Source organism: Sander vitreus, chromosome 20, assembly GCF_031162955.1.
Source record: "Sander vitreus isolate 19-12246 chromosome 20, sanVit1, whole genome shotgun sequence".
Classification (NCBI taxonomy): Eukaryota; Metazoa; Chordata; class Actinopteri; order Perciformes; family Percidae; genus Sander; species Sander vitreus.
The window spans coordinates 13,777,429-13,792,740 of NC_135874.1; the positions used below are offsets into that span (position 1 = coordinate 13,777,429).

General features: G+C 39.0%; 1 protein-coding gene across 1 annotated transcript in view; it reads right to left on the bottom strand.

Annotated features, from left to right (window-relative positions):
* The window catches only part of myo6b (myosin VIb), a 36,593-nt gene that overhangs the window by 16,893 nt on the left and 4,388 nt on the right, over positions 1-15,312 (bottom strand). The window contains exons 3-18 of the mRNA XM_078277851.1: positions 13,438-13,507; positions 13,264-13,337; positions 12,676-12,805; positions 12,478-12,583; positions 11,999-12,054; positions 10,816-10,913; positions 10,542-10,706; positions 9,758-9,838; positions 7,675-7,855; positions 6,769-6,913; positions 5,152-5,309; positions 4,728-4,819; positions 4,203-4,275; positions 2,466-2,593; positions 1,670-1,765; positions 1,078-1,248 (exon numbers count right to left, since the gene is read on the bottom strand). Of these exons, the coding sequence (XP_078133977.1) occupies positions 1,078-1,248; positions 1,670-1,765; positions 2,466-2,593; positions 4,203-4,275; positions 4,728-4,819; positions 5,152-5,309; positions 6,769-6,913; positions 7,675-7,855; positions 9,758-9,838; positions 10,542-10,706; positions 10,816-10,913; positions 11,999-12,054; positions 12,478-12,583; positions 12,676-12,805; positions 13,264-13,337; positions 13,438-13,507 (1,824 nt within the window). The remainder of the gene's footprint in view (positions 1-1,077; positions 1,249-1,669; positions 1,766-2,465; positions 2,594-4,202; positions 4,276-4,727; positions 4,820-5,151; positions 5,310-6,768; positions 6,914-7,674; positions 7,856-9,757; positions 9,839-10,541; positions 10,707-10,815; positions 10,914-11,998; positions 12,055-12,477; positions 12,584-12,675; positions 12,806-13,263; positions 13,338-13,437; positions 13,508-15,312) is intronic.

Sequence of the window (15,312 nt, forward strand, 5' to 3'; positions counted from 1 at the left end):
GATGTTGAACAGAAGAGGCCTGAGAATGGAGCCTTGGGGGACTCCACGTCATTTTTGTACGCTCAGATATGTAATTACCAATCAACACAACATTGTCCCTCTCTACCCTTCAAATAGGATCCAAACCAAATTAGCACTGTGCCACAAAGTCCCACGAAGTTTCCCAGTCTGTCTAGCAATATGTTGTGGTTAACCATTTTGAATATAGCACTAAGATCTAATAAGACTGAAACCTTTCCACTGTCTGTGTTTAAGTGAATTTCATTCAAGATCTTAAAATTTATGTTTTACATCACATTTTACAGACTGCTCATTTTAACAGATTATAGTTATCTTAACATGTTTCCAACTGTAGAAAATGACAACTAATTCCACATTTCCTCTCCATTTAACACATTCTAGCTATTTGAAACGCATGCATCATATTTGTGATGAGTCTTGTGCATTAGTGATGAAAGCAAAAAAAGCTACATTATTCATAAATAAATCTCAAATCTGAGGCTGGAGTTGGATTTTTTTGGTTGCTGTTGAAATATAAGACATACAGCTGAAAGTTGTTGATTTTTTGGCTTGATCAACACACTTGTGTGTGAAACCCAGAATGTTTCATTCTTTCTTTCTCTTATTTTCTTTTCACTTCCCCTGTTTTCTAACTCCTTTCTTTCATACCTCAAGCTAAAAGATAAAGGAGTACTGTGAACTATCTTACTAAATTTGACACTTTGAAATCGGTAAACAGAACCGGTAAGCAGAAAATTTGTGTATTTCAAATAGTACATCTACATAATTTAGCAAAATCCCTTGACAACCAAATATCAATTCAATAGTTTTTATGTTATTCATCTTTAATTTGGAATATGTACTAAACAGTTGGGCAAAACCTATAAAAAAGGGTATACAATTAAAGTGACTGATGATGATGATTCATCTGATGATCATAAATGACCTGTAACAGTAAACAAGACTAAAAGTGAACAGAACACTATTTTTATATAGTTTAGCATTATTCAATTGTAGTTATGTTTAAGGACTTTGTCTAACAATCCGAAATGACAAACTTTTCACAATAACTCTGACCTTGAACTTGTTGCCAACGCTGATGAAGCCGAGTTTGCCCGCCTTTTGCTTGGAGTCCTTGTTGGGGATTGAGTTCTCAAACAGCTCTCGAACAAATTTGTCTTTCGATTCGGACACTAAGCCCTCCAGGGACATGTGGAGGGCATCATTATTCTTTTCCACAAACCGAGTCTGTGGACACACAAATGCAAATGCATATCTTTATGTAGTGGCAGACTTTTATATAGATGTACAAAATGCAAAAACAAAAGAAGAATGCCTTAATCCCTGCAGCATAAAACACACATCACTAAATCAAGTTATTTATAAGTGTAAGAGATTGTATTCTATTGTATTGTATTGTACCAGGGCTACAAAAGTGTTGGAGCTGGAACAATTAGTGTATTACTTGATCAAATCTAATTTGCTTTGTTCATTGACTGTTGAGTTTTTGTTAGCTTTAAAGTAACTCCACTGTCTTGTGTAAGGGGTAACTATGTAGGACACGTTATAAATAGAGTTGTTTGGTAAAAAAATATTCTACTGGAATACTGGATTTTGTGAATACCACCTAGCCCCAACATCCCTATATAATAAGATCTGAGTGAATTACCGTTTCATAGCAAACTGCTCCAGCAAAGTGCCTGATGATAAAGCCCTCGTCATCCCGGAGATTCCTGTGAATGGTCAACTTCGACTTCCTGGGAACCTAAGCAGGAGAGGAAGAAAGCTAATCGTATTTAATGACAGAGCTAAAACACATATAAATTGAATTTACTCTAATCCTATCCATCACCACCTCTACGGCAGCAGTAGAAGTATGAAATTATGGAATACATATTCTCACAAACTCTTATCTATTAACTATTATCATTTCTTGTATTGTTAAGGAACCCAGAAATCCAGCATTTTTAAGCTCAATTTTATCTCACAGCATATTCAAGCACTTTAGATTACGATTAATGTCTTTCACCCTATTACATGTATAGAGTAGTCTTTATTTGAGTAATAACTCTCCCTGCAGTAGAGTGTGGCTGCAGCAAGCCAACTCTAATCTTAAACTTGAATTAGTGTCTAGGCTACATTTGTAAAAGGATTTCATGCTTGCAGAGATACAGGGTGAGAGTGACGGACAAAAGCGACAACGACAGAGACAAAGGGAGGGATCAGGACTGTGCGTCATTCACAAAACTGCAGTTACAAACAGGCAGAGTAAAAATGATCACAATGACAAAACCAATGTGCAGTTACACCGCTGCCTGGTCTCACAAAAGAACTTTGTGGACAAAGAAAGAGAATAAAAGCAGCATGCTGGAGAGAAAGCAAAGAGAGGAGCGAGAGAATAGGAAACATAGAAAAAGGCGAGAGAGGGAGGGAGAGGGACAGAGAGCACAGCTAAGAGGTCTGACCGTCAGTCTGAAGTGGTCTTTATGCTTGCTGTGAACAGCCAGTGCAAAGTGTTGGTCGCTGGGCTGAGGGAGACGGTTCTCTTCATCCAAAATGTCCAGAATTCCCACCAGCTTTGCTTCCACTAGGTCTGGAAACAACAATTATATGTGTATCAGCAATATTATTATGATTCATGAAGAACAGAAGAGATTGGAGAGCTTCTTGGAACTTATATTAGTGATAAAAAGGCGGTGCTCTTTAGTAGGGAGCATGGACAAATCCAATAGACATCAAGAAAGAAGCTAAGGCACTCATCTTTTACAAAAAATATCTATAAAATGCCTTTAATGCATCTGGCACATTCTAAATAGAACGCGTTTCGGCGTCCATCCTTCTTCGAGAAGTTGTTTTTATCTTATTCTATTTAGAATGTGCCAGATGCATTAAAGGCATTTTATATACATTTTTCATAAAAGACGAGTGCCTTGGCTCCTTTCTTGATTGGATTATTATGATTCATGTTTAAGTCCATCTCTACAATGTGCAGGGAAGCACTAGTATGAAAACTAATGCCTAAGATGCTACATGTTAGTTGACAAAACCTTAACATGTCCAAACTGTCAATATTTCCAAACATCAAATATTTACAGACTTTTTCAAGGACGAAAACAGAACACACAAATTTGTATTAGGGTATTTAGCAGGGTGAGTTGGGAAGCAGTGGCCATTATTATACAAAAGTTATAAAAGCACTAAACATTTAGTTTATGAGTATGCCATTTATTTGAAATTTCATCTGTTTACTGTTCCTGGATGTGAATATTCAAGGCAAAAAACATGTTCATCAGGATGCTCATTTAGCCATATATCTGAATTATTCATGCAGCATGCTGTTTGGAATATAATCTAATAGCCAAGGACCTCAGAAAAAAATTTGCATGAACAAGCACATGTGCATAAATCGTGAAGATTGATGAATGAATTAATGGCTAACCCAAACGGTCATTTGCAAGTCATAAATGTTATTCACGGCTGTCAGTTAACCTCCACCTGAATAATCACAGCCTTTGAAATACAAATCAAACTGCTTTACCTTGATACACTGACTACTTCGTTCCATTATTTCGAGGATTCATTCGAGAACAGACACAACAAAAACAAGGGGGTGTAATTTTGCACAAAAGAGGCCATAAAACCCACAAATACTCATCATGCTTGCTTAATTCAGACACATGGATATGTAATCTCCTTGGATAATGAGAAGTCTGTATTTTTGTGCCCAACAGGTGTATTTTCGCTGCTCTGACGTGTAGCCCAGAGCTATGAGCTATGAGCTGTGACACTTTAACCAACCTCAGTACACTTATGGTGTGTGGGGCTAAACAGACAGACGCATTTTGTGTTTTGCAGCACATGCCCTCAAAGGCCGAACTTCATCATGCCCCTGAGTGTCAATCGATGGTCCTGTTTTTCACTTCCGAAGATCAATCAAGGTACAGATACAAGTAGATAATAATACACACATTCCTACACCAGCTCCAGTCCCAAACCAGCTCACGTGAGACATCAGCTTATCAGTCCTGCATTATGTTTTTTTTTTACTTTTATTTTGTAGTATCCAAGGCTGAGATATATTTTTATTTTCAACAGCGACATTTTTCAGGTAAATAGTTACATTTTGAGAAGTAGTGAAATGTTAAAGCTGCAGAGTTTGAGGATAAACAGGTTGCCTAGAGTAATGTTAACAACCATCTTACCTATGCAGTCCTGGTTGTCAACATAATGCACCTCATTCACTCCCAGGCCTTCCCTTTGATACAGCTCTTGCTCCTGCACAGACAAGGCCAAACGTCAAAAATCTAAACTAAAAAGAAAAATAATGACATTATTTCTGAGTGGCTTCAGAACAGCATCCACCTCGAAAAGCAACAAAAAAACAGCAAACCAACAACAGTACATTATTTAGATAATGATAAAGAGGCTTAAATCAGAATTGTGGCACCTTAATTAGAGACCTTGTAAGAGAATAACGTTAAGAGATCACAGGAGAGAAACACGCCTCATCATGTCCCCTGAGAAATTAGCATTCTAATGAGCGAGCGCAGGAGACACGGAGGGAAAATATAAATGAGAAAATGGAGATGAGAAAGACAGAAGAAGCTTAGTCCTGGCTCGGGAAAGAGTCAGTGAGTTTGGTTTGTGAGTGACATGACATGGCAAGTTTCCCAGGATAAAGAAGTAAACCACACCAAATCATGTTGGTCTACACATTGCTCACCCACCTCTTTCAGAATACGCTCGTTGAAGAACTGCTGCAGTTTCTCATTGCAGTAATTGATACAGAACTGCTCAAAGCTGTTGTGTTCAAAATACTCTAAGAGAAGGGAAAACAACAAAAGACAGAAAAATTATGCAGTCGGAGGAAATTAATTCTCAAGCAAGAGCCCTGGTAATGAAGTGGGTGTGTATGCATTAGGGTACTCATATTAAGAAACATGCTGCACAGACAAGGGTCTCTCTAGTGGACTGAATTCTAAACAAACCAATGACAAAATTCAGTCAGTCTGGGAAATTGCAGAAATCCATATTTTCAGTCTGTCTATGCTTTTATTTATATTTATTTTGCTATGTTATCAGTCATGTTAGGCTTAATCTACACATTGTATGTATTAAGTTTCATTGAAACTTGAAGCTGCATTCTATTACCAAACCCAGCGATGTCCAACACTCCGATGAAGTTGGAGGAAGTCTCGAAGGGGAAACACTGGTTTACTCGTTTAACAACATGGTCGAAGAGGCGGCTGTACACTGCCTTGGCCAGGGCATCGCGGGCATTGTTTGCCTGTTCCACCTTTAGAGGCACCCTGCAGGGACACACAAAGTGGGGTAGTGAGAGACAGTCTGAAACTGGGACGTGCTAGTCTCTTATTGAACCTCTCGCTTTTATTTTTTTTCCCTAATCAACCCAATTTTCATGTGGCAGCAAAACTTTAACTGTGTTGACGTGACACTTTTTTGCTGCATAGATCCCCCTTTTGATCTCTCTAGTCAAGTTAGGCGATTGTTTTAAAAAGAGGGTTTCTCAGCCAAAGATGAGGTATCAAAACTAAAATATGAACCTTGAACTCTACTTGACTCTCTAATGGCGCTTTAACACAATTTATTTTTAAATAATTACAGAGGGGTTGACTGTATGGACAAAGTGCAGCTCCACAGTGGCCCAGAGTTCAACTCACCTGTCCCAGCTGGGAAGGAGGGGAATTTTAAATGAAAAGGTCTATCCCTTGTTATGATAGATCCTTACCCACTTTTTCTTTTGATATTCAACCTACCAAGTCCTCATAAGAAAAAAAAAACTCATCCATTACAAAGAGGAATAGGCTATCTATGACAAGGCTAAGGTACCCTATTCAGCCAGAGAATAGGCATTTTTTTCTCCATTTCACTATTACATCAGTTAAACTTGGTAAGTCTTAAAAAGCACATGAGATCCTTACAATTCATCTCAGTGACTGGCATTTTCATCCATTGCAATGTTTAATATGCACACTAGTAAGAGACTGCCTGATACCATCACATCCACCACCCCTCCCTTTAACCCTCAATCTGGGGGTAGGGTGGATCTGTCTGGGGCTTAATGACAAAGCCAGGCCCCTTTCGCTCCACCTGCTCCCAAAACACCAAGCCTTTACTGTACTGTGGCCATGCTCCCCTGCCTCCTCAGATACAGGCTGCATTATTTATGTGGAGAAAACACTTCCAGGCCAGGCCAGCATCTGGCCCTCCTGAAATATTCATCTATCAAACCTGGCCCCATCACTCAAACACCACATTATCACCAAAGTACAGAGAAGCAGTGCCAATAATACTGCACCACATTCTCTTCTTAACCTGCAAGAAGTCACCACACCCTCCCTCTACATTTGTGTTATGTGTCTGGAGTTTGCTGTGAGTGATTTAGACAGAGACACAGATCACTCAAAATAAAAGGCTTGATTCAGTATCAGGATTTAATCACATCGACTTGCACAATAAAGAACACCTTAATACTTCTCTTAATACTGCAGCATAGTACCAATCAGTACAGCAGCAACTGCCTCGCCACTGCCCATGTCGATTAAATTCTAGTTGGTTAATCTGTCTAGGATTATGAGCTATTTCCAGAACTATCATGGATTCACTGCCTTCACACAGAGTTCATTTGTCATTCACTGTGACAGTGACTTCTGAAGGAACTACGAGGATAATTCTTTCTCAACAAAAAAAAAGTTGCTAAAAAGTCACAGGTCTTTGAAGTGCTTTCAAGAGTGCTGTTGTCCTTACTTGATAACTGTTCCTTTGGCGCCCCCTGCTGTAGTGAGCATGACCCTGGTTGTGAGGCTGACACGCAAATCATCCTGGTCCAGACCCAGCAGATCAGCACAGTACTCCAGAGTCTGGCCTGACTGATTCTTCAGGACACAACCACCTGAAACCCACACAAGCCGATTACAATCTGTGGTTCTGAAACGGTTTCTCTCCCTTCGTATCAGCCATACTTTCTAAATTACCTCACAATGGGGACACAGCTACAAAGCTACAAAATATTCTTGGTACCGACGAAAAATAAGCAGAAATACGTCTTATAGTCATATATGTAGGTGGGAGAATGAAGGTTAAAAACTTGTAACTGTGAATGGCTGAGCTTCAAAGTACACTTATTTAATCCACATATACTTTGATTGTACAGACACACAGATAGAGAGAGACAGGATCATGGTTACCAGGGTAACATTGGTTCTCTCTCCACCATTTAAGATAAACCTTTATTAATCCCTGGAGGGAAATAGTGGTAACATCAAAGGACAGCAGATCAATTGTTCAATATTTTTCATTGATCTAATACTGTAATGCACATATGTGGAATTCTATATTCTCACATTTATTGAAAAAACTTACTTTTCAAAAGAAAATTAAATGAGCTGCTTTCATAAGGATTTGACAATTCATGTTTTGACCCCTGTTGCCAAGTAGGCCTTTTCAGGGAAGAATCCTCTGGAATAAAGGAACATTTTTTCTTATTTCTGGCAGCAGAAAAGCTGAAAAAATAGAAGACCTTGGGGGTTTGCATGAACAGTTATAAGCATGTGTCTGTAAAGACAAACAAAAGAGTACTACACACACAAAAACTACAAAATCTTTCGAAATACTGAGAATCGTAAATATTTATAACTACAGCATCTGTCTCACCTGAGGAGCTCCCTGTTTCTTCAAAGTCAATGTTGCCCAGATGCAGAACGCCAGCAACCACTCTGAACAGGTCCAGCTTCTCAGTGTCGTCCAGCCCAATCTTCTTCATGGCCACACACATCCTGCTGAAGTCACCCTGGTCGTCAAGAAGAGGGTCCTTCAGAGCGCCGACCTGTAGATGCTACAAAAAACACAAGTGAGTCAGAAAAAGTAGAGATGTGTGAGAATTCAATTTAAATCGTGATTTACTCAAACATGAAGACACAATTCACGATTGACAATCTGTGTTTGCGTGTTCTATGTTTTAGCAACATCATTAAATTGTTCATAAATACTGATCTGATATGATCTTAAGTTGAATTGTAGGGGACAGCCTAAACTATAACAAAGACGTTGCCATTTCAACAAACCAAAACATTTTACATGTGTTAAAATAGCCTCCACCAGCAGCACACAGCAAGCACTATGACCTAAGGCTGCTCTGCTACGGTAGCTTTGTCTCCAAATGACTCAACAAGTACTGTAGAATACAATTAAAGAAAATTCAGAACACTTCAAGATTCATTAGGAATCAAGATTATTCAGTGATAATTAACAAGCGCTGCACAATTATTACGGAATGTATACTCCTGATTATTCTGTAAGATAAGACCCTTCACAGTTTTTGTATTGAGAAAAACAAAAGGCTTTAATTGCACCTTTTTATTAATGTTGTATTTATGTGTTGACTATTTTCAAAAAACTAAATGTCAATCTTTAACTATCTGTAAACTATGGGAAATATCAAATAATTGTGCAGCCTGTAATGTATGACTGAAAAAAAGCTAAGTAGTCCATTGTAGTGTATTGTATCTAAGCACCATCCAGCCCCAACACCACCCAAACCTGACAGACACATGCAGATGCAAGAGGAAGCATGCACCCTTATTTCCTGTTGGACTACAAACAGCAGCATGTAAAACCTGAGAGCCTCAGTGTTAACTTTAGGAAAACACAGGATAAAAAGCAGGCAGCACAATGCACTGATAGGAAAAGTAAAATCACCTTATTGTCCTATTTAACACAGACAAGGAGAAGGATACACAGATGCACAATTACTTAATTAGCAACATATTAACAATTACACAACCACACAACTTACATTGCTTCAATCATTAAGTCATTAGTCACTGTTATTGTTATATTTTGTAAGCACATGGAAAGAATGTTAAATAAAGACCCTTTCACATTTAATATACTGTAGCACTTTATTTCATTAAAATTCTTTCAGTTCTAAATTCGTTCTAATTCGTCTAAAATAATGCTTCTTATAAATATAAAAAGTATAAATGGAACACGAGAACCCCCAGCTGCCTCTGAAAAAAACATTACAAAAATTCAGTGCAAACACACAAATAAGAGTGGATTACAAAAAAAGATTAAAGAACAGAGGTTACGATTGGCCTCTAAAGTAAAAAAAAAAAAGTTTCAATCATGCCCTTCTCTTCATGTACTAGGCTTAACAAATCCACGAGTAAAGCATTAACAGAGAACTGAAAGCATCTCCTTTGCTTACCACTATTTCGCCTGATTTTCCTGAAACTTTGATTAGCATAAAAGAAGATATTATTCTATCTTAGAAAACAAGGAGTAAAATGCACATGTATAATTAGTCCCTGAGAGACCAACATGTCACCCTCTTCTAATTGTTTCATGATAATTATTACACATCTCCTGCAGGCCTTTAGACACTGGTTCTTTTTCATGTCATACATAATTCATCAAATACACAGACCTAAACACATATCTTGCATGAAATATTATTATTGACTAGTTCCTGTATATCCTTTCACATGTGCAGCCAATTTCCCTCGAATATGTGTCTGGGATTTGCTATCAGTCATTGCTTGCTCATCATTATTGGAAAAAGAATAATGTACATCTAGCTAAAGGATTGATTGCACAGGAAAGAATCCAAAAGCGTTGCATTACAATACATCCTTTGTTGTCCTTGACATACAGTAGGCAAATGTAACACCAAACTGTCCAAAAATAATTATGCATTGGGTTATAGTGAGTAAGCCAGAACAGAACGGGACATTACCTCGGGACTCTTGCGGTTCTGCATGATTTGTTTATCAGCGTCCTTGCTGGCAAAGTATCTGGTGCATCCTCGGTTCAGGTACTGCAACGGAGAAAAATCCTCTTAAATACATTCAAACGTAATCAGTGTTTTGATAACTGAAATTCAGACACAGTATAAATGCATTTCAGTCGTGGTGGCAAGCAAACCTAGTGGGGATATCTGTATTGATTTTCATCGTCTAAAAGATTTACTTTGTTGTCTTCCGATATTGCTCTACAGCTGACTAGTAGTGGATCACATGAAGTAATTGCCTCTGTTGATGTGGGTGTCACCTCAGGGACCTGATATAATGACACTATGATAAACATCTAAAGGAACAGCTTGAGCTGCTTGTTGTTCCGTTAAGTGTTGTTTTGTAGAGCATGTAGAAGACAATAAAGGCTGGGGTAAACACCTTTATGTCCCCCGAATTTGCCCCTGCTGAGTTGATCATTGCATTTAAAAGGGAAATAATTCAATTGAGAAATATTTTGTGACTGAAGGGATTTTGAGGGAGAACCCCTTGACATTACTAAAAACAAGCTTCTGTGACATCTAGTGGTCTTCCATAGAACTGCCAACCAATGTATACTACTAAGAAAAAATAGTAAAGTCCATTTAATCACGTAAAAAACAGCTTAGAAAATGATTTCTGTCGCTTTGAAAAAATACTATAGCGCCTCAGTTTTATTCCACAGTTGAAATGATCTTGGCTCACAATACAGTATAGTGTGTATATATGACACTGCCTAAGCCCACTGACCCTGAAGCTGTCCGGAGAGTCCAGGTGCAGTTTCTTCTTTATGTCCTCGGATGCTCCGGCACACAGCCTGTAGAAGATGTGGTAATTCCTCTCGTCGTTACTTTGCATGCAAATCCTCGACTTCTCTAGCAAGTAATGGGAGACAAATCCACCCACAACTGCATTCTGGGAACACAAGAAAAGAATTGGGTCTTAAAATCAGATTTTAAAATTCATGGTCCACACAAAGCAAATTATAGACCAACCTAGAACATAATCAGTGACAATCTATTACCTTTTCATTGAAGTGGATTTCCACAAACTTCCCAAAGCGACTGCTGTTATTATTCCGGACTGTCTTTGCATTTCCAAAGGCCTCAAGAAGGGGATTTGCTGAGATTTGAAATTTGAAAAACAGAATCAGGATCACAATGCTAAACTTAGCACAAAAGTAAGGACATTTGTGTTTGGTAGATTATTTCTCTGTGGTAACAATGCCTATTCGCAATACATCTTATACTGTTGGAAAGCCTGTTTAGTTCCCTTTCAAATGGTGCCCCATTTGTAAGGAACATGCATTTGTGGGATGAGCACCAGTGCTGAGTATGTGGGTTGCGCCCATGAAAAATTTGCCAAATCTTCTCTGCCAATGCCAAACAGCTTATTCTGCCATTGACTCGTTTGGTGTTTGGTGGATTGGATGATTGAAGTTTGAAGAAACAAGACATATTGGCAATTGAACAATTTATTCATTTAAAAAACAGGAGCCTCAGTAGCGTGTGGAAGAACCAAACACAGCCACAACAGCCTGGCACCTCCTCCTCATGCTGGTCACCAGTCTGGTCACACACTGCTGTGGGATGGCATCCCATTCTTCAACCAGCATTTGTCGCAAGTCAGCTAACGTGGTTGTGTTGGTCACTCTGGCACGAACAGCACGTCCAAGCTGATCCCACAAGTGTTCAATGGGTTTGAGGTCAGGACTGCTGGTTGAAGAATGGGATGCCATCCCACAGCAGTGTGTGACCAGACTGGTGACCAGCATGAGGAGGAGGTGCCAGGCTGTTGTGGCTGTGTATGGTTCTTCCACACGCTACTAAGGCTCCTGTTTTTTAAATGAATAAATTGTTCAATTGCCAATATATCTTGTTTCTTCAAACTTCAATCATCCAATCCACCAAACACCAAACGAGTCAATGGCAGAATAAGCTGTTTGGCATTGGCAGAGAAGATTTGGCAAATTTTTCATGGGCGCAACCCACATACTCAGCGCTGGTGCTCATCCCACAAATGCATGTTCCTTACAAATGGGGCACCATTTGTAAGGGAACTAAACAGGCTTTCCAACAGTATAAGATGTATTGCCAAAAAGCATTGTTACCACAGAGAAATAATCTACCAAACACAAATTTCCTTACTTTTTGTGCTAAGTTTAGTTACTAGCTAGTTAGTAGTTGGTAGTTTTTGGTTCATATTACCTTCTACAATTCTCTCGTCAATATCTTGACCACTTCCGTATGTTGTAGTGAGATATCTACAGGATGACATCAACAGTGATGAATATGTATCGTAAACAGATTAAAAATAAAGTTTAAAAGACAAAAAGACACTCACACTAAAACCTAATCCACAGTTTACAGAGGTTAAAGATTACTACAACAGCTTTCCCTTGCAAAGCAGCTACATTTTTGCTAGTTTAATTGGCAATTGTATTCAGTTTAATGTTGTATTACCACCTTTACTGTTCATTATTTTTTCGGGAGATATTTCCAAGGCTAACTCTCAATGTGGTGCAGTTAAGGTACAGTGGTAAAAATGTCTTGATTTGGAAAAAGAGGGGACAATTTGATTTGCAACACCACTTTACGTATATCCTGTGTGAACACACAATCAGAAGGGAGAGGACCAAAGGAGAGTATGAAGGGCAATACAGATGTGGGATGATTCCCACTCATACCTGAGGACAAACTTAGTGTTTTCAGTCTTTCCAGCACCAGATTCACCAGACACTATGATGGACTGGCTCATCTTGAGAACCTTCATGTCCCTGTAGGCTTTGTCGGCTAAGACATAAGACAAAACGTTTTTTTTATAATATCACTGCTTGTTACATATGTACCCCCTGTCTTAACAGTGATTAGTAGTGAGCTCTCACCTATAGCATAGACGTGAGGTGGCAGAGTTCCCAGTGACTTCCCCTGGTACGACTTAATGGCGTCAGGTCCATAAAGTTTGGGGATGTCATAGTAAGGATTCACAGCTATCAAGATATTGGCCACATAAGTCTGTAAGAGATATAAATACAGACATGACTAGTCTCACTGCATTTAGAGAAAGTTAATAAATAGCACAAATACATGTGAGTTATTGAATAATGAGAGACTACGGAGGCAAAAAAACGAGCCCAGTGAATGCTGCTGGGACACACCTTAACTTGTTTCCCTGTCTTGCTTTTCCCATCTACCAGCTGCCCCTCGTTTCCTAAGTGAGCGACTGCGATCAGGATTGGGTTTGCCTGTCTGACTTTGTGACCCTTCTCTAGCTTCCCCTTCCCTCTTTACCACCTGGTACTTCTCCCCCAGGGAAACAAGGACAGAGATCCTTTCTCCTGCTGTCCTCCAACCTGTTACTGTATCTCCTTATGATGCAACTGGATAGTAGGGACTTTAAGCCATTGCAGGAGCACATAAAGGATTTAAACTTGTGCAAATGCAGACTAGTAGAGAAGGAGAAGAAAACATACATAGATGTGGTCTTTATTGTACCGCACTCTGACATTGTTGAGAAGAGTGGCTTCATTTAAGTACATAAGGGAACCTGGAAACAGAGGAACAAACAAACCAGACAAATAAAATAGACATTGTTACAAATAACAACATGATTGTAAAAATGAACAGCCAACTGTGTGTTGACTTACAGTTGTCATCTACATGTTTGTTGACATCATCCTCTGCTGGGAAGACTTGGCTCATCGGAGCAAGAAAGGTCTGCAACGCAAACAGTTTTCATTATTATAACATTCACATGATGTCATTTCCAGGATAGATAGACATGCTACAAGTGGCACTGTCTCTATTTATCCCTGCCAACTTTATGCACAAGATTATTCAGTGTTCTTTGAAAAGCTTATGACACAAAACAAATGTTTATTAGCACCACCAAAAAAGGGGGAGACATATTAGGGCATAACAAAAAGCTAAGCAAGAATGCATAAACATTAATCATTTATCATGGTTAAAGATCACAGTAATGATGACTGGAGAAACATGTTCCCAGGCTAAATTAGTTACTGATATTCTTACTCTATTGTTTAAGAGTCTGAGTAAATGGAAATAAACTCAATGGAACAAGCCGGCTGTGAGAGAAACAAGGGAAGACATGGCAGGATAATGAATAATTTGGTGGGAGCAACCTGATCTGAACACCTGAGTGTGTATGTGTGTGTGTGTGTGTGTGTGTGTGTGTGTGTGTGTGGTTGAGAAGAGACAATGGTGGTGCTCTGTGCTGATCTTTTAGGAACCAATCAAGTCACTTTATTATTAAAAACAACCAAACTCCACTCTCAACATTTAAACAATCAATCAGACCAAGTGGCATGATTGAAGCAGAACAATGACTGCGTCTGGTTATTCCCTACAGTATACAGCAATAATAAACCCTATTTTTCTCCCTTTACATGTCCATTACACTCCTTATATCAATACTACTGCTTGTGTGTGCGAGTGTGCCCCAGTCTGTGCTGTGATGCATGGTTTATTACCGCAAACAGGCTGCAAGCATAAACAGAATCTGCTTTGTGTGCCTGCTACAGTACATTGGCTCAATCTGGACATGCCCATTCACAATAGCAACCATGTGAGAAATGTCTAACAAATAAAATTGACAAAGAAGAAGAGGCAGTTAGGCTGAGGGTTGTGTACCGAGTTGAGGCACTAATGAGCTCCACACTGCAGTAAAAAGATACTCAATGAGGCTTTCATTGCTTTACTGAATGGGATAGAGTGTATGCCCTGCAATAAACTGATCATGATCATTCAAAGTTCACATGTATTCCAAACAAGTCTCACTGCAATCTCATTTACATGTTCTACAGCTCAGTGTATTTTGAGTCTTAATATTATGCCATTATCTGTCAGTTATAAAAAATAATTTCTAATGGAAATTTGATTCAGCAGGTCTCTTGTAAGTGGTGACATCTTGAGGATGTGAGGTGTGAAGTAAAAACTTCAAAATATTGTACCTTCAGACTGGATTGCAATGCGAAAACACTTCGAACTAAACAAATGCAGAGGCAACTGCTAGAGTACAGTACATGTCTGTTGTAAACATCAGACACATCAGTAGCTGGGGGACACGTGACGGCTCAGGTGTAACAGGTGGCCTTTACCTCCTAATGAGCAGCTCTCCCTCTAGGCAACACTATCAGCACACCTGCTGCTGCTCTCTTTATTTATTCATGCCTCTGTACATGTGGTCTCTCACGTTTCTCATATTTTACACACTGTTGCGCCTTTCTACCGATAATCGCACACTCCAGACAGACTGCGACAAAATTACAGAAAATACAAGATTTTGTTTCTTACACATGACATTGTAATTCTCCATGAAAGTTGTGTACAGTAGATGAGCTTAAGAATGTATGCATTTGTGTATGTTGTGAGAACTCTCCTGATATTAGGCAAGCAACACCCAACGTATGTGAACCACTCAATGAATAAACAATTCTCATATCAACCATGAGCCACATGAAAGGAGAACAAGCACCAGCCCCTCACCCATATTCCCAGTTGGA